The 27,590-nt window shown below is 36.9% G+C and overlaps 1 protein-coding gene across 5 annotated transcripts in view; it reads right to left on the bottom strand.

Moving 5' to 3' along the window:
* The window catches only part of LOC119782130 (poly(rC)-binding protein 3), a 69,366-nt gene that overhangs the window by 12,097 nt on the left and 29,679 nt on the right, over nucleotides 1-27,590 (bottom strand). For 3 of the 5 annotated variants that reach the window (XM_038282935.1, XM_038282938.1, XM_038282936.1), the window contains 6 exons: nucleotides 25,992-26,108; nucleotides 24,182-24,313; nucleotides 20,644-20,772; nucleotides 16,224-16,298; nucleotides 6,420-6,461; nucleotides 3,660-3,738 (listed from right to left, as the gene is read on the bottom strand). In XM_038282935.1, coding sequence (XP_038138863.1) covers nucleotides 3,660-3,738; nucleotides 6,420-6,461; nucleotides 16,224-16,298; nucleotides 20,644-20,772; nucleotides 24,182-24,313; nucleotides 25,992-26,108 — 574 coding nt within the window. The remainder of the gene's footprint in view (nucleotides 1-3,659; nucleotides 3,739-6,419; nucleotides 6,462-16,223; nucleotides 16,299-20,643; nucleotides 20,773-24,181; nucleotides 24,314-25,991; nucleotides 26,109-27,590) is intronic. The other 2 variants (XM_038282937.1, XM_038282940.1) reach the window with 1 other exon arrangement.

The raw sequence follows: 27,590 nt of genomic DNA, 5'->3' as shown, positions 1-27,590 counted from the left end.
AACTGTACTGTGAACAGCAAGGTGAGGAAAACTTTACTGCACCATGAAGCCATAATTTGTGACATCAGGAGGAAGTACAAGAATGCCAAATATGAAAAAGGAAAAAAAAAAAGTTGCAGAGGTGGTTGTTGGGAAGATAGTCAAGAAATACAGGCTGCAGAGTTGGTCTGAGAAAATACTGGGCTTTTCAAGGAAGCGTAGGACCTTGTGTGAAAATAAAGACCTGAGCATTGTTAAACGGATTTCAGAGAGAGATTTTGCTTACAGCATTCAGCCTATACTGTTCATCTAAATAATTTTTAGAGTATTCAATATTACATCCAAAATGTTTCTTTTCTTGTTTGTTTTAATGCATTAAATTAAATTAAAATTTGATTAAATGTTTTGTGATTCTTTCAACCCTGTTACAGTGTGAGCCACCCTGTTACAATGTGTTCAACCCTGTTACTTGATACATTTTCAGACTTTTTGTGATAATAATAAAAAATTTGAGATAAATGCTAGCTGAACTGTCTGTAAAGTTTAGAGGATAAAAGAGAAAATATATGAAAACTTAATGTGATGTTTACATTAAAGTATATTTTTGTGATTAATGAAGACTGTAGGTATATAAAGAGGCCATATCATACCTGACAGTCACAAATGATTATTTACAATGAAAAAAATCTACTTACAATTACTTATTTTATATAAGGGACAAGTGATTACTAAGGCACTGGAAGAATTAGTTTGAATATGTTTTGGGATTGTACCCACACAGAAACTCAATTGTCCCGTTACAGGGTTGAATTTAAAACAACATATGTGACAAAAAAATTGAGAATAATCTTTGGGATTGCATGCCTAAGGTGGGAAAACATATTTTTTCAGAGGTTAAAATAGTCCTAAATCAGACACCATGATCAAAAGCAACATTTTTTGTGACATTTTTTTCAGTAATCACAAGATCAAAAGTGCACCGAATTCAGAGAATCACCCAGCTGTATATCTGCCCCTATTGGCCTTGCTTAGGATAAGTGTGATGGAAAATGGATGGATGGAGGGATAAACTCCAAAGTTTAACCTGCAGACAAAAAATACTCAATTGTATATTCTGGTACTTGTAGTTTTTACCACAAACCTTAAAAACTATTTATATTCACTTCCAGTTGCCAAGAACGGCAATGGGACATTCCCTACAAACTGGACCCTTCAGAGAGCTTTCAGCTGGGGTTTCCAGTGATGCCTCCTGCCGGTATGTTGGAGGTCTGCCACTCCGAACAAGAACTGCATATTTTAGTAGGATATAATCCTGATGAACTGACTGCACAGATTTTGTTTGGAGGTGGACTTCCTCTCTTACAAAAGGTGTTAAAACTATTTCTCCAACGCATCAAAGTAAATAAAGCCAGCAGCTCTCTAACTTGCAGCTACATAATAGAGCAGATAAAAGCCAGTGCACAGCCAAAGCTTGGAAGCGTCACGGCAACTTGACCAGCGTTTGATCCAGCGTCCAAATTTCGGCACTAAGACAAACTTGATGCCCAAAACACGTTTGGTGTGAATGTCCCATCAGTCAGTTTTCTGAAGTACAATGGAAGTCTCTGCCATGCCACAGAGTCAGAGTCAATAACTGGATTGTCTTAAATAGCTAAATACCAACCCTATCGGTACAACTAGTTTCCTTGATTGGAGTGAAATATATATGAATGGAGTTAGTGGATGACAGAGACAGAGAATATTGAGACTCACACCAGGTGTGTGAGAGTTGGCAACCCTCAGTTTAGCTTTGATATTGGATCCAAAGGAAGCTAATGCTTAACCCATCTTAACACAAAGAGAAAAAAAGGACAAGCAAAAGTATAACTTAAAGATAAACTTGAATCAGAAGTTATGAAGTAGTACATCATATTTAATTATTTGATTTTACATACATTTAACATTATTTTGAGCAACTAGGAAGTATATGTTTAAAATTGTTATATTTAATTCGAGTCACTGAATCTAGTTAATGGTTATACAAAAAACTTAAAGCACAGCAGGGATGCAGTGAACAGAATTATAAACAGAAAAATAATATACAATATGAAGCTCAAACTGCTGTAGAATAAGTAAAACAGTAAAGTAAAATACTAGCAGATTTTGTTATCTCATGAGGAACTTTGATTATTTAGCAATACTTGCTATAAATCCTAGTTTGTTTCCTAACAAACTTTTTAAATTATTAACACTAAACTTGAAACAGCGGAGTCAAAAGATCCAGATCTACATCTGACTGGATAAAATGTGCTTGTTATAGTCCAGGAAAAGGCCCAATTCAAGAAAATAGTTTTTATTTTATTTTATTGTAGTGAGTTGTAGATATTTAGTAATTCAAAGTGCAATTAAATTTGTATCAAACAGTACACACAAAATGAAAAACACAACTTAATTTAGCTTTTTATTGCTTTACTCCCTGGTTTAGTACTGCCACACTTAAAATAAACAAGCTTCCCTTCACTAATCTTTAGAATACTTTGATTGGTTTATGAACTCAAAACATGAAGTAAAAGTGTAATTTGTTAAATGAGATTAACTCCATCCATCCATCCATCCATCCATCCATCCATCCATCCATCCATCCATCCATCCATCCATCCATCCATCCATCCATCCATCCATCCATCCATCCATCCATCCATCCATTAATAGACATCATTAATACCTAATAACCTTTTTCCATATTTCACAGGTGATCTATAAAAGGACTTAGAACTTTAAGTCTGAAAACCATGAAATTAGTTTAAGAAAATGTAAGAACCCTTCTTTGTTACATTCTAATACAAGTGTTTCATATGTGCAACCAAGTTGGGAGTACATTTGTGTGCAGCCTGTAATACTTACAGTTAAAAGGATTGAATCCTTCCTCCTAGACCTTACTGCAGCCTTCGACACCATCAAAGATGTGTCATTTTATTCCAACTTATATATGTTTTCCTCAGTAGCACAACCATTAATTAGCATCAGTGCCTACACACTTAGACACTAACTCCCCAAACAAATCAGTGACTGTACGTACAGACCTATCCACATTCAATCCACAGCTTGAAACTCCCCTTTTTAGTATTATATGTAATGTGTGACTTTAGTCATGCTTGACTTGTGCTTTGTTCATTTCCAGGATCATTCGTGTTAGAGTTTGCGCCATATTCTGTGTTATGGACGTATGTGCTCTGATATTATTAATTTATTATTTTATTTTTATTATTTGAATGCCACTGATATTAAACAAAAGGAGCATTATTATTGTCATTGGTAAATATCAACATTTAGGTTGAACTGTATTATTTAGTCTGTGAATTTCCACTTTTAGAGGAAAGTTAAAGTGCCTTGAAGACATGCTGGTAAATTATGCTACCTGTTGTCGGGTGATAATATAATTCTGAATAAATTATTATAAAGAGTGGTTTACAGCTGCTATTTTTTTCCTCTTTACTGGTATAATTTCAGACAGGGGCAAAAAAAAAATATATATATATATATATGGGGGAAAAAAATCAAAGGAAGAAAGAAACCACAGTGGCTAAAACTCATGCTGTGTCTGAGAACAGATAAGGTGCAAGGTAGGGGAAAAGAAGAAATAGATTTCTCTGGATGCAAAGAGAAGAAAACATCTACAGGGGTACCTTGTGGGTACGTACCAGGGAAAGCAGGGGTGGTCTGTCCAAGAGGGGTAAAGGGGGTTTGCTGCATAGCCAACTGGTGGAGCTTGGTCAACTGCTGAAGGGTTAGGAGGGAAAGTAAAACTAAGAGATTACTGATACACAGGTCACACCAAGTAAATTATATCAATAAAAAAGAAACATAAACCAGGACGGAGAAACGGTGAAGAGAAGGAGGCCATGTCACAGGGTGGTGGAAGACAAAAAGCGACAGAGACAAAGAGACGATGTCTTTCTTCTTGAAGATGCGTATTATTAGGTCATTTGAGTCGTTTTCCTGCCTGCTTGTATTTTTTTCTTTTTCACGCATCAGCGCATCCTAACTTCCCCTCATCAAGATCCACGGGCCTTTCAAAAAGCTACTACTGATCCAACCTGTAGCTTAACATGCTCTTCAGGTAATTTCCACCTGGGATGCTTTAAAAGCTTCCTGTCCTTTTAAAGGGAGTTTTTAATGAGGGTGGAAAAGGGTGTCAAGTCTATGCCTGAGTGATTGTACCGTCAGCCAACAGCTCCTTTGGCATCAATCACAGTTTGGCTTTGAATTAGTGGATCTGACACAAGGTGGCTCTTGAGATGCTCTTACGACAAGGACAGATGAAGGCAGATTAACAGAGATGGGAATGGACGCTGGAATTTAAGAGGGTCTCTGAATCCAAACTGCTCCCTCTGTCTTTGGCTTTATTATCAGCAGCTCTATTTGTTTTGGTATTGATCAACCACTGGTAGACAGATCTTATTCCAAATTACTGAGAAGACCCATGTCTAGGATTAAAAGAAAACATATATTTTATTTACACTTTATAGAATAACACATTTAAAATGTTTCTTATAATTGTCTTACTTTATTCAAAGTCAGGCATGTACATATAGTAAGATTAACATTACTTTGAAATTTTTCATAAAGCCCAGCAGATAATCTCATGGCTTTGTAAACCTCTGATAGGTTAATTTAAAGACATCTATTTTTACTAGATCTGTCTTAACACCACACTTTAAAAGTTCCTTTATCTTGTGAGACATCCTGAGAAAACCAGATGAGATGTTAAAAAAAAATACTGTGGACCTCCAAATTTCTAAATACCTAATAATCTCAGGTTCCTCTGTTCAAATTATAATAACCAAATATAAACAGGGTAAGAACCACAATGGTTAGGACAGAGACATGTTCGTTGTCTCAGAGATAAACGGGTTTGTGTGTTAAATGTGCGATTTGACCCCTCCCCAAAAGGAAAGATGATATTTTGAAGATGCTACCAAAGCAGTTGAAACATTGCCATCATCCACAGTGGAAAAAGTCCCACATGAGCTAAAATGCCATTCATAGAGGATGAAGCCATATTTCCAAAGGTAACATAAAAGAATAAAGAGTGTGTAAAGCGTCTGAGGGAAAAAGACATTACTGTTTTGGAAGACATTTTCTTGGATCTGATAGAATTTAACTTGCAGTATTATCCAGTAATGCCCACCATTACCCTGTGAAGGGTGGGCATGATGTTGTGGGGGTGTTTTACTATAGGAGGACTTGTGCATGTCACAAAGAAGATAGCATCACGATAAACGATGTGTAATTTTTTAAAGCAATATATCAAATCGTCATCCAGAAGGTAAAGCCTTAGCACAATTGGGTCTTCCAAATGGCCAATAACTCAAAGTATACTACAAAACTCATTTTAGGATTTCTTAAATATCATGCTTTTTTAAGCATTTCATAGTCAACTAGCGAAAAAATATTTGTTATGTCCTTCCAACCCCAAAGAAAAACATTTGCCCAGAAACAAAACACACCTATTTCTGCCTGGGTGCCTCCCATTTTGTGATATCAGCGTATCATACCACTACTGAAAGCTGAATAAAATAAAAGACCCCTTGAGGCCAAAAAACTTTTTTTTAAACTTAGACTTTCAGTAATATAGAAAAAGTTGCCGCTCCTGTGCAAATTGGCTCCCAAAGGAGTTACTTTGTCTCAACTCCGAGCCAGAATCATTGTGCTCTTCCTCACATCAAGTGTACATGATTGGAGAAAGTGGGCATTGGTCTGCAGTGTATGCACAATGATGTTAAGGTAGGTGCTTACTTGATGGAGCCTTATTATAGAGCTATTCTCTGTCCTTTCGTTTTCAGCAGAACTCCTCAGGATTACTTAAAGTTGCATGAATAAATCAAAACAGCATTTTGCACATGGTTTTGATGAAGGAATAGCAGTTAAAGGCAAAAAAAAAAGTTGATTTGCATGATAAAAACTTTAAGGACAACAGAGTCAATGCATGGAGTGGCCGTCAAATTAAAAGTCACTAAAAGTCAAAGTTCTGAGTGGAAAAGTTGAGGTAACAGAGCAGCAAAACTGTCCAGCGATACTATGTATGTCACATTAGGTCAATCTTCACTTACTACCTAATTCCAAACAATATATTTTATAAACTTTGCAGACAATATACCTTGCAGAACAGCAATGGTGACTGAGAACAAGATGGACAACAAACCTGAGCCTGCAGCTGTTGTGAGAAGCTTGTGGAAGGATGTTATTTAATGTGAAAATAATTATGATAGAATTGTCTCATTATTCTGTCTTTTTACAAAATACAAACCGTTTTGTTACTCCAAACTGACCTAAACCTGGGAAGGTGTAGTGTGATTTAATGTTTTGTCTTTTTATAGAGTGTAACTATCTGATTTGAGCTGGGATTTAGTGATTAATATTAAATGAATTAGAGAAAAAAAAATGCAGGGAGAACTTACGTCTGGGTGTGGTATGGCATACTGTCCCTGAATTGTGTAGGCCTGCAAAGAGAACATATAGTAAATATAAGGAGAGAATCAGGAGAAAAACTAGTTTTAGTCATAGTTTCTGATGAGTTTTCCCTCATCTACAGCTTAGCTGGTTTGGGGGGAGAAGAGGAGGGAAAAGAGCTCTGCAACATTTCACCACACTTGTTTTTCCATAAAAAAAGCAAAACCACATTGAACAATGCAGGCGTCTTCATATTACAGTTATGCCAGACTAACAAGCTTTTTCATATGCAATCCAAGAGCATAATCAAAATAAAGGGAAACAGAAAAATTACTTTGGCCATTGCAAAGTGCAAAACACTATTGTGTATATTCAAAGTACAGCAAATAGACGAGAATTGAACAGATTTGCAGTTGTGATCAAACGTTTTCATGGGTGGAATGATTACAGTATGCAGCAGAGAAAAGAATGATTATTTGATTTAAAAATAAACAAGAATTTTGTGGGAAGGTTTGAATTTACTGCAGATGCCTGTGTGGCATCAATCTGTGTGAATAGTTGTATTCGAAGAATGTGAACTTTTATTCAAATTGTTTGGCTTCTTGAAAGAGACTGAATTTTAATTTTGGATCAATGTCCAGATGGCAGTCTCAGCAGTGTCCAGATGGAGAGAAATTAATTTGGATGTTCAGGAACAAACCAGGAAGCACCAAGGCTCAAGACCTGGCTGTGAACTGCTGGCCAACCTGTTTGACCATTCATAAACAGTGACAACTGTTAACCTCACCATGGTCAAACAGGCAACCTGCCAGAGAAGAATTCCAAGCTCAGAATCATCAACATCAGAATGGACTAAAATTTGCAACCACACACATAGACAAAGCCAAAGTTTTTAGTGTTTTTTTTTTTACAATAAACATTGTTGTGGCCCAGCTCTGCTGACACAAAAAAGTGGAAATCCACAAAGGCCACAGATGCACCATGGACTTATTTTACGCAGGCAAAAGAAAAAATGTTCCAGGTAAACTCCTTTAGTTTCCTCAGTTTATTTTTTCTTCAGGCAAGCAAACAAAAAAAAATAAATACATTTTCCTCCATGTTTCTCTTGCGCTGGTAAAAAACCATACACCCACCCAGATGCATGCTGGTCCTCCCATTGACTGCCTATTTATAAAAAAATTTATTAACCTAAATTAATCATAACTAACCAAAAATAAAGGAACATGACTAAATAACCAAAAAACATAATTTCATAACAGATATCAAACAATAAAGTAAAATAAACTTAGCTAGATTATGCACAAAAACAAAAAACATTTTTAATTATTAACAAAAATAATTGGCTCCTACAAACATATTTAAACTGTTTGGCCACAATGATAAGAAGTGTTTTTTGGAAAGAGAAACACTTCAGCTCCTGTCAATCATGATGGCATTAGTATCATGCAGTGGGGCTGTGTCTAGATGTATTCACACTGCTGTTCCAGTATAGGGATTGTAATCCTGGACTGGGTTCAGACAGGCGTGGTTTGCTTTAGAAATGAGCCTTTGGCGCTGTCTCTCCATCTCCAGATGGTATGAGTGCATTCCCCTACATGGAAGCATAAGAAAGTACTGCCTTCATATTCTACACCTTTAACCCTGGGCTGGATGATGCACTTTTATACACAGTTCAGCGTTTCCTAACAGGGCAGTGATAACAAACATACCAATACTGATGTTGGACTCTATGAAACATAACAACATTGCTCACCTGGGAAGGATCTGACCTTAAACCTGCTAAAAGTTGAGGATAATGCTTAAACAATGCATGTTAACCCAGCTTTGAGGTATTTAGATGGTTACATCAAGTTATTGTCCAGTGCTCAGTGTCATGAGTCAGTAAATGGAAGAGCTGTGAGGGGCTTGTTGTTGGATCCTGAGAGAGTGAGCAGCTGGTAGGTAGATACATGGTCAACATCAGAAAAGAATCCCTGATGCTGTTTTTTTGGTAAAACCAAACTCTTTCTGGCAAACTGCGTGGGACCATATTACACTATTTAATGCTAAGAACGCTAATTATGTTTAAACTACGCTACGCTTTATTAAGAACCAGTAGAGATCAAACATATGAGACCAATAATTGGAAACAGTGTAAGCAACCAAATAAGAGCGCACAAGACCAAAACAGAGGCCACACAACACTGAATGAGATTACATGTTAAACCAAATTAAATATAATCAAGCCAAAATTAATTTGTTATGGTTTTTCTCAACAAATTAAATGTTCTTCTTTGGTATTTCACAGTTGATCCATTCTCTTGCATTAACCCCCTCTTCAGACCAAACCTTGTGCCTACATTTCAACTTCTATTAAGAATCAAAGACTTATATCATCTGGAGAAGATTTTCTTTAGTCTGAAAAGGGCTGCCTACAAAAATCTGTAAAATAATTGTTGATAATATAATTTCTTATTAAATATATACATTTCAAGATCAGAAACTGGGAAAAGATGATTTCTTTTGGTACTTGCAGGTGAGACACTATTTCAACAGTAACATTAAAGAGGTGCTGAAAAAGAGCGAGTCAAGTTTAATGGAGGCATTTTTATCACTAATTAAACCCGGATCAGATGGCAAAATCATCTCCAAATTATATAAGGCCATACAACTGTCTAAACAAGAGAATACAGAATACATAAAGAGGAAGTGGGAAAAATAAATTAAGGTTAAAATCTCACAAGAGACATGGGAGGAAATTTCTCAATTGCAGTGGGTCTCGACCAGATCAAACACATGGCGGGAGTTCTGCTGGAAAAACATCGTACGATTTTTTATTACACCCATTCAGAGACGATATCAAAACAACAGGGACGCCTGCTGGAGACTCTGTGGGTATGAAGGAGCTAACCACTTTCACATTTTTTGGGACTGTCAGGTAATAAAACCAAATTGGGAAGAGTTCCACAAGCATATTGAAAATATATTCAATGTAAGTATTCCATTAAAATGTGAAACATTGTACCTGGGAAATCTACAATTGGACACATGGACTAACAAAGACAAAAAACTGCTGGCTACACTACTGGCTGCCAGTAAGAAGGCCATCACAAGGAAATGGATGAAACCAGACCCACCCACTATTGATGAATGGATTGAAATTGTTTACCAGATTTATGTGATGGAAAGAATCTGTTTTTCCCTCCAATTAGAAAAAGAAAAGTTTTATAAGATTTGGTCCAAATGGACTGAGTACGTGAAACCAATTAGATCCGACTTTATTTGATTGTTATTCTGAAATATGTCTTGCCCTCTAATGTCTTTGTGGTTTTTTATTACTCGAGGTGGTGCAATACTCATTACTGTTTAATTCTGTTCATTTTTTTGTTATCTTTACAATTAAGTTAGTGATATTCTGTGAAAAATAACAGAAAGGCAACATGGACAAAATCACTTGGACTTTCTGCTTATATCTTAAGTTATAATCGTAAATGGATGAAGATGTGATTACTGATGTAATGGAAATCTGTCTTTCTAAATAAATAAATAAATAAATATATACAAATCTGTTATGCCTCAGACTGACATCTACATTATCAGAGGTGCAAAACGACATCCGTGTCTGTTTTTAATGTTGTCAGTCATACAGGAAATTTGATAGAGGAATTAATGTAAAAAAAGGGTTTGGACAACCCACATAAATATATAACAAATAATGTAATGAAAGTAATTTAATGTAAAAAAAAAAATGATTAATTTGGACTTCATTGATGTAATAATCTGATAAAAGAAAAGGCGTTACCACAGTGAGCAGTGGCATCAACTGGCATGCAGATTGTTAGAACGTTTTTAGAGCTCAGTCAAAAAAAGTTTTCAGAGGCAGCTGTTTAAACTATTTAGAATACAATCAGACTCCTCTATAAGACAGAAGTGTTACCTTAGCAATTGTCAGCCAGTAGAGACAAAATAGATACCTAACACTGAAGGAGCTCCTGGATAAAGGTGGTATCAGTATCCAGACAAAGTGATGTCACGCTGCAGTGGGTGGCAACATGGCTGATTTCTCAGCAAACCTTGCAGCCACTGCCTGTTTTCCAGGCTGATAAGGCTCCCATTTGGCATAGATAAACCTGGATGACAAACCCAGAGATAATGGGATACAGTGGCTGAAGTTGTACAGGCCACTGACTGACTGAGAAGAGCCAAGATCAAAGAAAACACATGTGGATAGTTTGTAGAGTCTTAAAAAAAGACTCCTTGATGTGCGAAGAAAGATACCTATCAGGAGTGAAAGTGACTTTTATCTACTTCATATTAAAAACAAATACTTTTTAAAAGTATTTTTATATATTGCAATGTTTCTGCATACAAGAGTGAAAGACAAACACAAAATTACATTAGAATTTGACATTGCAATGGTAGTAACAATGTAATAGTGATGTTAGTACCAGTTAATTGAGTAGGAAATTACTGTGATATCTATCTCACAGGTTGTCATGATGAATTAGATGCATTTCTTCATTCAGAAATGTAATTGAAAAAACACACAATCAGAAAATCCAAACAGGATTTCAAGTTTTTGAAACAATGACTTTCCTTGGCAAAATGTTGTTCTGTAATCAAAACTCTTAAATCACCCCCTAAAGCATTTTTCATCAAAATGACCAGATCACATATCATACAGCAGCTCAAAACTCTGAGATCTGCTCTCAGTAACTGCAGTTCTCAGAGATTTAGAGCTGCAAGTATTCTGGGTTCATACTTTAGACACGACGACCACAGCATGTAACCCATTCCCCAATCCCGTGAACCAATTCTGCTAAAGTTCAAGCACAACTCCTGCTTTGCAATCAAATTGCAGCTCTAAAGCACTTTTTCAAAACGCTACACACTCTGATTTTTGGCACAAGTTTCATGCAGAAAATATATTGTTTCCCCAAAAGAACACAGAAACATTCAAATATGCACACTAACTCATCACAAGGGCAGTTTTCCAATCAGCAATCAGAGCTTTAGCATATAGAGGCAACAGGTGAGCTCTTTAACAGAGCCATGGATGCCAACACTGGAAAAGTTACGGACAAAGGACCGTAATCTCTGATGAGATCCGAGCCACTTTGGTTGATCATGTGGTCAGCCACGGTCTAACAATGATGGAAGCTGGGCAAATAGTACAGCCAAGTTTGAGCAGTACACTACAGCGTCCATCTGTTCTTTCTGAAATGAAAATAGGTAAGAGGTCTACTACTTTTTACCGTGTATATGTGTGTTCTGAGTACAAAAACATTGTTCTTGTGTATTTAATATCTGTACTAAGTGTACAGTAAAAAAAGGTCTATGTCCTTATGATGAATGGAGAAGAAGTGTCATGTTCTTCATAGAGAACATCACCCCAGTTCTAAAGTCCTTACATTCGCTCACTGTATCTCAGAGAATAGACTTTAAAATACTTCTGTTATTCTATAAATCTCTGAATGGCTTAGCACCTAAATACATCACAGACTTGCTCTGCATACCTAGAACCAGAACTAAACATGGAGAAGCATTTAGTTCCTATGCTCCACTTATCTGGAACAAACTTCCAGAAAACTGCAAAAGTGCGGAAAGCCTGAGTTCCTTTAAATCAAGACTAAAAACACATTTGTTTAGAATCGCCTTCGACTGTTCTAGTTAAACAGTTCAACTAAAACATCATTAGTTCAACTTTTTTATTTTCTTTAGTCCAAATTTTTTTTAATATTCTTTTTTGTTTCTGCATTTTTTATTTTTTATTTTTTGCTACTTGCTTTGATTCTGTTTTATTTTCCTGTATTTTAATCATGTAAAGCACTTTGCATTGTCTTTGTACTGAATTGTGCTATACAAATAAATTTGCCTTGCCTTGCCTTGCCTTTCCTTGCCATAGTGATTTAGATTGAGGACATCAGTGTTAAACTGGTTCTTATGGATCTCTGTTCTTATGGTGGTCTGTGTGTCATTTGGAAACAAAATACTACTTTTGTGTGTTTTTGTTTTGACTTGTGTGTGGAGTTCTGACAATATGAGGTTTAAACCTTAGCAAAAAACTATAAAACGGGATATATGGAGATTAAATATTTGTACATAAATATAGAATTTGCATCATATTTATTTACTCAACTTGATTTTTGCCATCCTGTTTCTTTTTCTTTTTTTTTTTTACACGTCTTTGGTTACTGTAATGTACCTTTAACAGAGGTCCAATTGATTGGTATAAGGATTTCTAAGTTTAGGTGCCCTAAATCCCTATGATTACCTCTTTTTTTTCTTACCAGAAACAAAAAAACTAAGCTTTCCTTAAGAATCCTGTATATTATTTCGTGCCTCTGACTGTCTGCTCAATCCCTTTCATTTATGACTCCTGTGTGAAAACAGTGAAATAAAAGTCATTTATTTTCCAAATAGATAGATGCGGAGTGGTCCCAAGGTGTCTACACTCAAAGCCACAGTTTAGACCAAAATACTTTTCTAAATTGTTGCACTGGCCAAAGTGATTTTAGCGAAGCCGTGTGTCTCTGTATGAGTCCTGAGTGAAGAGTTTTTAGAAATAGTTTGAAAAGTGTGTGAAATTATCAGAAATATTCGAAGTGATTTGCAAACAAGAAAGCTGTTGAAATATAAGTTTGAAGAACACGACTTGTACCACGTTTCAGTAAATGAGCTAAATCAGAAAAACTGGAATATAAACTGATGAGCTGAGCTAAAAATGACTTATTTTCTAGTTCTTTCAATATTCAATATGCTTATTTGATTATGTTTGCTTCACTATAACCTACATATAAGTACACTTATCTAATGTACCCATGTTATAATTTTTATTCCACAAAGCTCAGCACCTGTGATGGTAACATGATAAAGAACCGGTTCATATCTGCTTCCTACTGTCCACCAGCTGTGAATGTCTGCTTTGTTTATTAGTCAAAATAATGAGTCTTTCTGGATCTGAGTGGTTCCTGATTGTATAGATCCTTGTCACACCAGCAGAGTACAATAACACAGTTGGAATTTTTAGATGTCCTAATGTACATCTAAACACCCTTCTGACCGTCCCTACAGTAGTTTCTGGTAAAAGTGCTTTCTACTAACTGGGGTTAACATCTCTGCTGGATAATGTGTCCTACCCCGTGCATGAAGCTGTTGCAGAACTGGAGAGCTCCTTCAGTGACAGACTGCTGCGCTCTACAGGTGCTGGTCATAAAATTAGAATATCATGAAAAAGTAGATTGATTTCAGTAATTCCATTTAAAAAGTGAAACTTGTATATTATATTCATACATTACATACAAACTCATATATTTCAGATGTTTATTTTGTTTAATTTTGATGATTACAAATGACAACAAATGAAAATCTCAAATTCATCATATCAGAAAATTAGAATATTGTGAAAAGGTTCAAAATTGATGGCCCCTGGTGCCACACTCTAATCAGCTAATTAACTCAAACCACCTGCAAAAGCCTTTAAATGGTCTTTCAGTCTAGTTCTATAGGCTACACAATCATGGGGAAGACTGCTGACTTGACAGTTGTCCAAAAGACGACCATCGACACCTTGCACAAGGAGGGCAAGACACAAAAGGTCATCGCTAAAGAGGCTGGCTGTTCACAGAGCTCAGTGTCCAAGCTCATTAATAGAGAGGCGAAGGGAAGGAAAAGATGTGGTCGAAAAAAGTGTACAAGCAAGAGAGATAACCGCACCCTGGAGAGGATTGTGAAACAAAACCCATTCAAAAATGTGGGGGAGATTCACAAAGAGTGGACTGCAGCTGGAGTGAGTGCTTCAAGAACCACCACACACAGACGTATGAAAGACATGGGTTTCTGCTGTCGCATTCCTTGTGTCAAGCCACTCTTGAACCACAGACAGCGTCAGAAGCGTCTTGCCTGGGCTAAAGAGAAACAGGACTGGACTGCTGGTGAGTGGTCCAAAGTCATGTTCTCTGATGAAAGTAAATTTTGCATTTCCTTTGGAAATCAAGGTCCCAGAGTCTGGAGGAAAAGAAGAGAGGCACTTCATCCACGTTGCTTGAAGTCCAGTGTAAAGTTTCCACAGTCAGTGATGGTTTGGGGTGCCATGTCATCTGCTGGTGTTGGTCCATTGTGTTTTCTGAGGTCCAGGGTCAACGCAGCCACATACCAGGAAGTTTTAGAGCACTTCATGCTTCCTGCAGCTGACCAACTTTTTGGAGATGCAGATTTCATTTTCCAACAGGACTTGGCACCTGCACACAGTGCCAAAGCTACCAGTACCTGGTTGAAGGACTATGGTATCCCTGTTCTTAATTGGCCAGCAAACTCTCCTGACCTTAACCCCATAGAAAATCTATGGGGTATTGTGAAGAAGAAGATGCAATACACCAGACCCAACAATTCAGAAGAGCTAAAAGCCACTATTAGAGCAACCTGGGCTATCATAACACCTGAGCAGTGCCACAGACTGATCGACTCCATGCCACGCCGCATTGCTGCAGTAATACAGGCCAAAGGAGGCCCAACTAAATACTGAGTGCTGTACATGCTCATACTTTTCATGTTCATACTTTTCAGTTGGCCAACATTTCTATAAATCCTTTGTTTTTATTGGTCTTCAGTAATATTCTAATTTTCTGATATGATGAATTTGAGATTTTCATTTGTTGTCATTTGTAATCATCAAAATTAAACAAAATAAACATCTGAAATATATGAGTTTGTATGTAATGTATGAATATAATATACAAGTTTCACTTTTTAAATGGAATTACTGAAATCAATCTACTTTTTCATGATATTCTAATTTTATGACCAGCACCTGTACAATAAATGCACCAGGGAGCGTTTTCATAGATCCTTCCTCCCTGCTGCTTTAAGACTCTAAAACCACAACTGTACCCAACAACCTTAACAAGTTGTTACACTCATGCAGATTTTTGTTTCTATCTTAATCAGTTCAATAACATGCTGCTGTCATTTTGCACATCTCTCATGTTGCTGCTATTTTCAAATATCCATTACTTTAAAAATGTCCATAGCTGTATATTGGTTATTTATTCTCAAGCTGCACAGTTTTATATTATGTTTAACAATATAAGTGTTTTAACAAAACAAAACTGTGACTAGCTGCACAGTTTTATATTGTTAAAACGCTTTTACAGCTCAGTATTATATTATTTTTATCATTTCTCTTTACTAGTATGTTATTTTTAAACAAATTTTTAAGGTCCATATTTATGTCACCATTATTTTCTATAATCTTTTTTGCTGCTGTAAACACAAGAATTACCTCATTGTGGAACAAAAAAGGGATTTTCTATTCCATTCTATTTACTTGATTTATTTTTGTCAAAAAGTGAAATTTGTTTTACTGTCTAAAGATTTATGTTTTACATAACGACTAAATTAATCTTTTTATCTGTTTATTTATCACTATGTTTCCTTTCCAGCAGGAATTTTTCAAGGAACTTTATTAATTCTGCAATTTATTCTATTTGCTTCTAGTTTTTTAGAGTGAAAAGATGTACACTGCTGTTATAACAGTTATAACATTATCAATTTGGTCTTTAAACTCTCTAATTCTGAATTAAATGTGAAGTTTTCATAGGGTTATTACCTTGACAGTGAAAATTCCTCTATTAAGGTGGCATACAGGAATGATTCGCCACTTTTGGTTCGGTATAAACTTTAATTTAGAAATATAATTTCTTGCAGAGGGGTGTAAAAAAGTTTCCAGGAAAAAAAGAAGGGCGTTCAGGTGCTGAAAGAAGCTGATTGTGCAGTAAAGCTCTGAGGTTGGTTGCAGGCACAAACTAATGAGCTAAAGCTAGCTCAGCACTCACCTGACCACCAGAAAAAATGACTGGGGTGGAGGCAGGCTTTGGGCGGTATGGGATAGTGGCACCTTTTGGTGGAGACTAAAAGAGACAGAAAGAGAAAGTAGGATTAGTTTGCTTTGTAATCAAAATCCATGTTCCCAACTATAAGAGGTATTTCCTTGCAAACATTTTCCAAACACCATCCTGTTGTGAATTTTTGGATTTTAACAAAAACAGCAGAACTTTTTAAGGATAAAATGTATTTGCTTAGTTTAGAATAGAGGAATAATTTGTTTTTATTCTTCACTTTACTGTTTAAAGGTTAAAGGGATACATCTTTAGTTAGAACATTCCAGTTATCCTGAGCTATCTCTATAGTTCTGCTTTTATAGGTTTAGTGTGCTTGAGGACATAACAGGCAGTTTTCATTACTCTCCTTCATACCTCCTACACTTTCTACCAAATTTTGCAATATTTGTTAATGAAAAACTTAAAATTAAATTTGAAGTTCAACGTCTATATTAAGAATCCAAATTTGGAGAAATCCTTTCTGCTTACAGCTATCAACATCTACAACAACTTGTTGAAGAACTATGAGGTACAACATCATCTTCCTAGAGGATGAATAAATGTTTTTGAATTTAATTCAGACTGTATCTTTTCATGTTTTGTTCCGTTTGTTACTGCCGTCAACAACTCCCATTATAGATTTCATAGTTTGGTCTGTTTTTCTGTGTTTTGTCTTGTTTCCCTAACAGACATATCTCTGGACTCAGCTTTTATTGTGACTAACTATATGTACTTTTTTCATCCTGGTTGACATGAAAACCAGATCATAGTTAATCTGTTTCACTTTTTCTTCTTAATAGAGCCACATACTGTATGGAGCTAGTGTACAATTACCCTCTCTAACAGAAAAAATATTTATGGATCAATCCATCTAGTTCCTTTTGTTTGCTTGCTGCTTTCTCCTTGAAACTGCAATCAGCAGGTGCAGAAGGCCGCTCACACTGAGCCTGGTTCTACTATAGGTTTCTCCTTCTAAAAAATAGATTTTCCTCTCCACTGTTGCTCCCTGCATGCTTATTGAGAAGGATTGCTGCAGTCAACACCACAATACAAGCAAATGTCTACTGTCTCTGTATGCTCTTTCAGGAGGAGAGTATTCCACAAAGTCAAGGGGATTATTAAATTAAATTTGTTTCCTTTGATAAAAAGAAACTTGGAACCAAACTCACTGTATGATTAGACTGAATTGTCTTTGTAAAGTGTGTTACACTGCAAAAAAAACATCTAAAATTAAGTACTAATTCTTAAACATAGTGTATTCACCCTTAATCTGAGTAGGTAAATAAAGATGATCTGCCAATGGAATGAGTATTTTTACATTTAAAATAAGATAAGTTTATATTATGGACTTTAAATAACACAATAAAGTTTTTTTTTTTTTTTTTAAATGTAAATGATTTTATTTCTTTAGAAGTCTCACTTACATGCTTAATTTAAGAAAAAAAATCTTATCATAAGATCTTAAGAACAATTGACTTACTTAATTTTTTTGCAGTGTAAGATTTAAACTGGTGCGTATAAATTAAACTGAACTGAATTCAATTGACTTAATGGATCAAAGTCAGCACACAGTATGTCAGATACCATAGCAAGGGTACCTGCTGAAAATATTAGTAGGTGTAACACCGGTTAGCTGCTAAATCAACATTAATGTGTTGAGGTTGAGAGAATAAGGAAAGTATACTGTCAATGTAAAAATGAGAATTGATGCAAATACTTAGAAATTTAATGAAAATTGTTTCTTTTTGCTTCATTCTCTGAGAAGCAAGTAGCTATTCTTAGCTCTGTGTTAAAATGTCTCCCATCGGTTCCAAAACTGAGATGTCTACTGACAAGATAATGTTTACAGAATGAAACATTCTCTTACCAAACTGAGCTTTTAGTGGATCTTAACGTAATCCACCTCACAGCACCTTAATAATCCAGAACTAGTAGATGATACTAATAACTTCAGACAATTTGCTTTATTTAAACCCTGTTAACTCTACTTAAAAAGCACACAGAATTACAACCATCTAGGATGGAAGGTTCATATATATGATCCAAATATATGTTTATGTTTTTTGCAGTTAATTAGTAGTAGAATATGCAGTTAATTTTAATTACGTAATTTGTTAAGGATTTAACCAGTTCCATCAGTAACATTTCTAATTAAATTGATCTCCTTTGCATGAATGCATGGTTGGGTTTAAGCCATGACAAACAAAATCTCTCAATGTTTTAATTTTCTCCCAACTCAATAGACCATTTAGATTTCATCCTTTTTCTTGAATTTTGTTGGGACGTAGTTTTTGCCACATGCTAATATCTTTATCAAGATATGTAACTTTCAGTGGTTTTATACCTTCCATTAAGATCACAAGGTGTTTTCTGTTGTTTTTTTTCGTTACAGAATGTTATATTACACAAAAAAAGGAGACAATACCAGGAAATATCCCACATGAGGCCATAGAGTTTACAGGAAGAAGTTTGTTGTGTTGTTTTCAAGGTAAAGACCATTTTTCTTCAAAGTAAAAAGAAACAAACAAAGACCTTGCACCTGCTCTCTAACTATATGCATCACCACTGTTCTGTTATTCTGCCCAATCCATCATTGTCTTTCCATACTCAGCAGTACTGTGGTTTTAGGTATAATGAAGCAGAGCTCCACTTTTGAAAATTACCACAATCAGAATGAATTCTGATTCATGCTGCCTTAACAGGAAGTCCATTCAAGACAGTGCATATAATTGGGTTTCCTCTGTGCTGCTAGGAGCTGTGTTCCTTAAATATGAACAAACTCAGAAACTGTTTGTAGAGTTAGAAACTGAGATTTGACCGTCTGCATTCTGGATGCTACGTTTTGTTTCACTTGTTTGTTTTAAATGCAGGATTCTTAAAGGAATAGTACACCCAAAACATGATCAGCCTTCATTTTCTACTCACCCACATGCTGAACAACACTCTGGAGTACTTTTTTGATATCTCAAATGCATCTGGAGATCTGGGAGGCTTCTTGCTGTCTGCTGACATTCAAATAATGGAGGTCTATGGCGCCCGAGGCAGAAAGGTCCATAAAAGTCCACAAAAAAACATGTCAATATTCCTCCATACTGCTCGTCCAATGTATTCCAAGTGTCCTGAGTGGGTAGCATCCAGAATTTACTCGAAACGAAGTCATTTAGAATGTTTTTAGAGCATAAACAGTAGTGTATAGGATTTCCTGAAAGCGCGCACATGCGCGTTCACGACGCTACGGAAGCTGGCAGACCAAACCAGCGCATTCAGCTCGGCAAAGAACTCATGCTCTTCCTCAACACTGAAGTCCTCAGACATTTTTCTTTCGTTGTTTCTTTCTTTGCACAGGTAAACAGCACATTTCTTCTTCTACGCTTGCATTATTGGCAGAGCAGACGCTGAATGCGCACTTTCATCTGGTTTGGTCTGCTGCGGTTTCCGTAGCGTCGTGAACGCGCATGTGCGCGCTTTCAGGAAATCCTATACACTACTGTTTATGCTCTAAAAACATTCTAAATGACTTTGTTTCGAGTAAATTCTGGATGCTACCCACTCAGGACACTTGGAATACATTGGACGAGCAGTATGGAGGAATATTGACACGTTTTTTGTGGACTTTTATGGACCTTTCTGTCTCGGTCACCATAGACCTCCATTATTTGAATGTCAGCAGACAGCAAGAAGCCTCCCAGATCTCCAGATGCATTTGAGATATCAAAAAAGTACTCCAGAGTGTTGTTCAGCATGGGGGTGAGTAGAAAATAAAGGCTAATCATGTTTTGGGTGTACTATTCCTTTAAAGCTCCCAAATGAACTGTAGGGTATATAAACATGACAAAAAAAATAGTTAAAGGAGAATGGTTAAAGTCTTTAAAAAAATTTACTTTTAGAAAAAGCAAATCTTTCTAAGGAGCAACTTGTAAAAACTTCATCCCTATCAATGGAATCAACTGATGTAAAGGCTGTCGTGAAGCTGCTGCATCCCCCCCATCCTGATGTAGCAGGAGCAGTGTAACCTGCTTACAAAATATCAGATGAGCCTAAGATGATTGAAACCCTGGAGGTCTTACAGGTTTATCAGTAAATAAAGCTTTCAGGGAGGTTGGTTGGGTAGCTATGCAAAATCATCTTTCTGCTTTTATTGTTATTCTTTTGCTTGGACCTTCAAAGAGGAAAATAAGATGAGCAGTATGAGCCGATCAGACTAAAAACGTGTTTTATTTTTCGGTAGCAAAGCAACAAAGTCCAGGATTAGTCTTCAGAATTGTAATATACCACAGTGTGACTCAGAATGCAGTTTTGGCTCTTCAAAGTTGGTTTAAAATTGCCTCTAAAGTTTAAACTGTTTTTTTTCCCCGAAAGGTGTTTGTGACTTTACCTCCAGCATGACCACACAGATCTGTTTGACACACTGGATGATGGCTTCTGGGGTTCCAGAGATTGTCACGGCGCGCTCAGTGGAGTTAGGAAGCATGTCCCCCGCCACCTGAACCTGAGCCCCTGTAGACTGCAGAAGAAGGGGAGACTGTGAGAGATTAATGTTTGCAGGATAACTCTAACACCGACCACATACGCAGAGCCACTCACAGAGGTACCGACTTCTGCAGAGAAACAAAATGATCAGTTCTGTCAAGAACCTCCTCCAGGTCTACCATGGACATTTGTTTAATGGCTTCTGAGTTAATTGAACTAATTGAGATGTTAAGTTTGGCTTCATCTTTAATATTCCCCCAGCTGAGACATGTCCATCTGGGATAACAACATCCTGCCTTGAGGACATTCTGTTTGGCACTAGACCGCCCTTGTGGAATTTCTCACATCCCATCTGCTGACATTAACCTGAGGGAAAACACTCCGCCCATTCCTCTGAAAAAAGCACGGCATAAATTAATATAGTAGAAAGAAAATATAAGTGGCTGCATCTCCCCTGGCCTTCAGTCTTTATCATTCCTGATTTCTGGAAAATCATTTTTAACATCATTATCATTCATGCATGAACAGGTCAGATATTTCAGGATGGATCTACAGATAAAGGCCAAATATGCTTTCAGGTCTCAACAGGAATGAACAGTTCTGACTTTGCCTCAAGCATCTGTTTTCTTCAGCACCTCGTCTCGGAAACTGTTCACACATTTTAGGATTGCCAACTGGACCTTGACTGTGTGTGTCTTCACTGACCTCCAATTAGAAACGACTACTAATTACGAAACATGGGAATTATACAGTAATCCACCATAACACCCACACCGTCTACTGACACTTCTCTGGTCCCTGCATCCATATCCACTGATGTTTTGCAAAAATCGGAGATAATTCTAATCAGTTTGGGCTTCCCATTCAAATTGTAAACAAAACAAACAGCCACCAACAGAAAAATAGATTTTTTTCAAGAGTTTATTGAACTATCAATGAGGAAAGAGGTTTGGAGAGAAGGGGAGGCGAGACTTGCAGTAAGGCAGATTGTCTCAGAGGTCTGTATATTCTCAAGTTTGATTATTGTAATTTCTCTGTCAGGGAATCTCTTAAAATGATATGAAAGCGAATCCAAAGTGCTCGAGGCTGAAATAAATTTCTTATTCGGATGAGAATAAGAAATACATTTAGTTCCTACAGTTCCTAGAACACAATGAAGATCTTCTTTAACCATAAGGCTCTGTTCCTTCTTAGACTTAGACTTTTTATTGTCAGTTTGCATACACAGAGTGTATACAAATTTCGTTTTGTTAGATTTTCAGACAGTAAATTAACATTTTGTTATTCTGTGTTTTCTTGTACATTTGTTTATTTTTCATTTTGTGTTATATTTAAGCATTCTGACATTTTTGAGTTGCTCTCTGTTGCCCCCTTGTGCTGTTCTCCTTTCCCTCAGTTCCTTCTAGTTACTTCATCCTATTCCTGCTCCCTATCAGATAACTAGTCCTCCTATTGTTTCTTCATCCATCTTCTAACACGCTTAATCCCAAGCGGGGTCGCAAGGGGTGCTGGTGCCTATCTCCAGTTGTCAATGGGGAGGGGTACACCCTGGACAGGTTACAGTCCATCAAAGGGCTCCCATTGTTTCTGTCTCCCATATATACACCTTGTGTTCACTTATTCTTTGCTGGTTTCATGTTGTTACTTGGCTCCCGATGTGTGTTTTCTCCTGAGGTCTCCTGGTTTTTGGTTTCCTGTATTTTGTCTCTGTTGCCTTCTTGATTCTATCAATCCTGCAAGAACTCATCTCTGCCTCCCTCATCTCTGCATTTGGGTCCTCGACAAACCTCCCACCAACCTTGACATAAGTTACATCACCTTGAAGTACCTGTGGTGGTAATCTAGGTGTGTATGAGAAAATTAAAAGGTCTCCCCCTACTGACTCTGGCTGAAAAATCTAACTTGCAGATTTCTCTGCCACTGAGCTGGTGACAGTCTTCTGACTTTGTTTTGGTTCTTCATAGTAACCCAATATAAATCTGCTGCCATCAATTAGCAGTGATGGGAACACTGTTTGTTTGAGTGAACTTAAACACTAAATCAGTACAATAAAATTGTTTACGCAGAAGACGTGTTCACAGAGTCACTCAGTACTATGACTGCATTTTCAAAATTAAACTTTATAGATCTTATAATTGAGTAATTAACTCATTTAACCCATCCCCTTGGATAGCAGAGGGCTGCTATTGTGTGGTGCCAAAGAGCAATGTGGGACTAAGATTCTTGCTCAGAGACCCAGAGTGCTGGGTGTGGAGATTGAACCGGGCACTTGCAACCTTTTCAGAGCACAAGCATGCTGCTCTAATGACAAGGTCAACACTCCCCCTTACATTCTGAATTGGCACTAGTCAAGGCTTTAATGAGATTACGTGTGCTGAATAGTTTTAATAGACTTTCATGGTTCCTTTCATGGAATCTTTTAGTCTCACCTTACCTTGTTTTGAAGTCCTGGCAACCGGAAGTCATCTGTCTCAGATGAAAAACTAGGTAAATATGGCTTTATAGTGACTTTTAGAAGTAAAAAAAATTGTAACTTAGTAAAACATTTACAGGCCACATCTGAAAGAAATTGTTACATAAATCGCTAGTATCTAATCCAGATTACTGTATGTCTGTCCTTTCTCAGTTCATTTATATATAATACGTTAGCAGGTGAAACAGCACCACTCTCATTGCAGTCTGAATACTGCATGAATAAGGGCCTGAGTCGTTCAGGTCCCAACGCAGACTGACAGTGTCAACAAATCAGCCATTTGTTTGTCCACTGGAGACCATCGGCATGAATGACTCCTTATTCACAGCTCGAGTGAATCCCAACCTGATTCCTATTGTGAGTGAGTTACCTAACCATCACTATTAAAGACCAATGCGAATCAGTGCCATTTAAGGAAAGTATAACTTAATGAATAACTCAAAAGCAGCATTTTCTGTTTTAAGTAGGTTAGTTTGGTTAAACAAACTATCCTTGATAGCTTTAGCAAGCTTTAGCCATTAGCTTTGAGGTATTCCAACATAGTGAGCCATGGATTTTGGAGGTTTATGACGTGGTAGAGCCAGGAAAAAAGGTAAAAGAAAACCATTGCCTCAAGATGAAAGGAAGGAAAACATATATCGGATTGGGGCAGGGTTTGAACAAGGTATTTACTCTGTGGTAAGACCTTAAATTAAGAAACAAGGATGTCATAGTGATACAAACCTGAAAATTCTGTTATTGGACTGGTATGTACCGTATGTCCTAACCACTATCTAATCAAACTTTAGATTAGATTAGATAAGATGCTCTTTTCAGAAGCTCCTCTCGGGGAAATGATGCTAAAAATGTACTCAGTGAGTCTTTATCAGTTTCAATGAATGATTTGGTGCACTGATAATGGACAAATCCTATTTGGTTTCCAAACTTGTACACATGCATTAACTCAGTAGATCTACTTTATTTTACTTACCTCTCTCATCTCTTTGATTTTTGATCCTCCCTTCCCGATGAGAGAGCCACACTGACTGGCTGGTACAACAAGCCTTAGGGTGACCGGAGGCTTGCTGGTGGCTGGACTGTTACTCATGGAATTGATTATGTCCTGGAAGAAAGCAGAACCTAATTCATTTTGTAGCAGTAATGTGGCCCCAAACATTCATGATGTTTAATTGAATTAGTAAAACCCATCCATACAAAGCAAATCAATTGAAAAATGTGTTCATTTTTCTATGTGTGCTAAATTGGAAGTGTTTTTTTTTTTTGGCATACTAGCATTGGGAGCCATCCTTCTGATCTACAAACTTCACAAAAACAATTATTAAAACAGAACTTTGTATCTGCAGTCACACTGTTTAAGCAGTATTGCTGGGAAACAAGGTCACTAATTAAATTAAACCCTTTTTGCTCTTGCGTTGGCTGTAACACTCTTTTTTTAATTACCACAAGTGCCAAAGATTAGAGTTTACATCTTTGGATTAAAACAAACAAATTTTTTCTAAGCAGGACGAAGAACTCTAAACATGTGTGAAAATACATTTGAAAATCCCTCAAAATGAGAGGGAAGACCAAATGTGACATTAAATGTGTAATTTAGTCTGGCACCGATCAATGAGACATCGGAAGATTGTTGATGCTCTGACCAATGAGCGCAACTGACTGTGATGTAGGAAGCGCAATAGAAAGCTGGTGGGGGAGTGTAAGCAAACAGCCTGTTGGTAAAACGGCGAATACGTCCTTTTTTAAAAATGAATGAGCGTAGAGCCTCTTCCTGCTCACGTTTCAAAGAAAACCCCAAGTCTAATCCTTCCAAAACTGATTCCAAAGCTGAGTCAAACAAGAACTGTGCAATAGTTGTTGTCATCTTCCTTGTTGTGCTTTCCTCAGCGTCACGCAGATTTGTCGTCCGACACTCAAAACGCTGCCTGCTTTGCATCCAAAAATTCAAAACACATCATTGTGATTGGCCAGCTACGTAGTTCTAAGGCCTGGGGCATTGATCAAGGCTAGACCACTTGCAGGCAAAAATAATTTTTGCTGCTGGCAAGTGGGGCTAGTTTACTAGGCTATAGATTGTGAATAAACCATGAAATGACCATCCTAAGTGAGGTAATAAAAGGCAAATGAGTTTTTTCTCTTATATTTCAAAGCTTTTCACCTCTCATCCAAAAGACTTCTTCTGCACAGCTGTATATGACTAGATGCTATATGACAAAAGTTGTAATCAGCAGTTGGATTTGTGTATTTTAAAGTATCAGTGGAGAAACAGAGATCCAACAAAACATAATTCTGACCAAGAGTGAAATTGGTCCTGCCTTATAGATAGCATTCCTTATTGAGGCCTTTCCTGACAGTTTCCACCACTTCTACTGCTGGAATATAGATGTAAAGCGATGCCATATCTAAGTTTAAATGTTTTTAAGAGATAGGAGAAATTATTTGCCTCATTTTTAAAAACCTTGATTCATTCAAAGTTAAGCTGTTTAGTTTGTATCAGGCTCTGTACACAGGCTTTTCGACCATCATTTTTCCTCTTTGCACTTCTTAATAGTTTAGTATTGTAAGACTATCACCATAGAAACTTTTTTATCATTTCTCCACTTCACACATTACTATCACAGCAAAATCGTAACATGCTTTGTGAGGCATAATCGGCCTCCACATTTTTCATTTAAAAGACAAAATAAATAGACAAGCTCATAAAAAAACTTAAACCAAGTAGGCTACTATTGGATTTGTAATTGTTTATAATGAGAGAAAGGTACCATCAGGATAATCCATACCTCTTCAAATTTATAGGCAATCATAGCAAAAGCCTTGAATATGGTATCTGTAGGTCCAGTGATGGTCACAATTCTCTCTGGACAGTTTCCTTCTGAAATGTTGATTCTTGCCCCGCTCTGGAAGCAGAAAATAGACACTCATGAAAACAGTACTGTACCTAGAGTAGTGTTTACATAAACACCTCTGATAAGTATACATATGCTTTGTGTAGCATGCTGTCATAAGTGTTAGCATGCTAGCCCTAAAAGTATTTCTTAATAAACATCCTGAACATTGCAATATAGGTCAGAGGTCAATAAATGCTCTGCAAGAATGATATATGTGTACGGTCTCCACTGGGCATCAAAGCAAAGGGACATTATTCTGCTGTTACAACCCTAGTTTAGCAAGTTTTTTTCATTTTTTCCTGCATTAACTACAAGACATATGAATTGTGTGCGACACATGGAGGGGTAACCTAAGAATATTTCCTTAAAGTTTCACCATTTGGTTCTTGTGGGAAGGTGAATGTGATAAAAGGTAAAATTTTATTTAAATTCAGGAACACTTTACAGATGATAAGGTTTGATCCCTCTTCAAAGAGATTAAAAATATTTTTTTGATAGAGTTGCTTTTTAAGAGTGAAATGTCCCCAATTTAGAGTTGGATCCACTGAAAGACATTTATTTATGCCTCAAGTGTAGCTCGTTTTTGAACTAGTACAGTAGAAGCCATTCAAAATTTCCCCACTTTCCTTGATGGGCCCTTAGCTGGTTACCCTACAATTCCTTTTTAAACATAAATCTTTATACTGGGATATTCTTTCTGTTATGATTTGTGCCAATTAAGATCTAAATAGAAGCGTCATCTACCTGTGATTCAGTGAAAGGCTGCAGTCAGAGAAAAAATATGCACACCCAGGATAAGGAGGGGGTCACTCCAGTGGCTAGAAGTTGGAGGGGATTTTTGCTGGGAGTTGCAGCAAAGTTGGCTACCATTCGGCTGCCGTTTGACTGGGAAGGGCCATTATAAATGGCTGCTACTGTAACCTTTATTTGATAATACAGGGAGTTGAATACATCAACAGGCTTAGTCTCAAACCTATGACAACCACGTTAAGGTGTGGTACTTCCATGCCGTTCAAGCTCAACATAGCAGCATATTGTCCATGGCCAGAAGCAGCAGAGAAAATGGAACAATTAACTCAAGCTCCACCCTCTAAATTGACTGCTCTGGTAAGGAAGTATGTTCTGGTAATGAAATTTATAAGCTTAGGTCCGGTGGAATAAGTTAAGGTGAGTGTGGTGAGGAAAAGTATGGTAAGGTTTGGTTGGTCAAAAGGAACAGCGTATGAGAAATAGAGAGGCATAAAAGCTTGTGCTAAAAAGAAAGCAGTAAGGGGAAAACAGCCAGTCGACCGCAAGCATTTTTTTTCTGCAAACCAAATAAGAAATACTTGATACAATGGAGTGTGAAACACAGAATGCAGCTATAGGCTCCAGAGGGTAACATTGCTAGTGTAGGAGAGTCACTTTACAGCTATGTTGTCCTTTCTAAAAGATTTAATTCCTCCATTTATTTCTGAAATAACTAAAAACTTAATAACTGTCTAGAGCTTT

Source organism: Cyprinodon tularosa, unplaced genomic scaffold (assembly GCF_016077235.1).
Source record: "Cyprinodon tularosa strain WSP-4 unplaced genomic scaffold, ASM1607723v1 ctg189, whole genome shotgun sequence".
Classification (NCBI taxonomy): domain Eukaryota; kingdom Metazoa; phylum Chordata; class Actinopteri; order Cyprinodontiformes; family Cyprinodontidae; genus Cyprinodon; species Cyprinodon tularosa.
The sequence above is the reverse complement of the archived record's forward strand: the minus strand, read 5'-3'. Positions and strand labels throughout refer to the sequence as shown.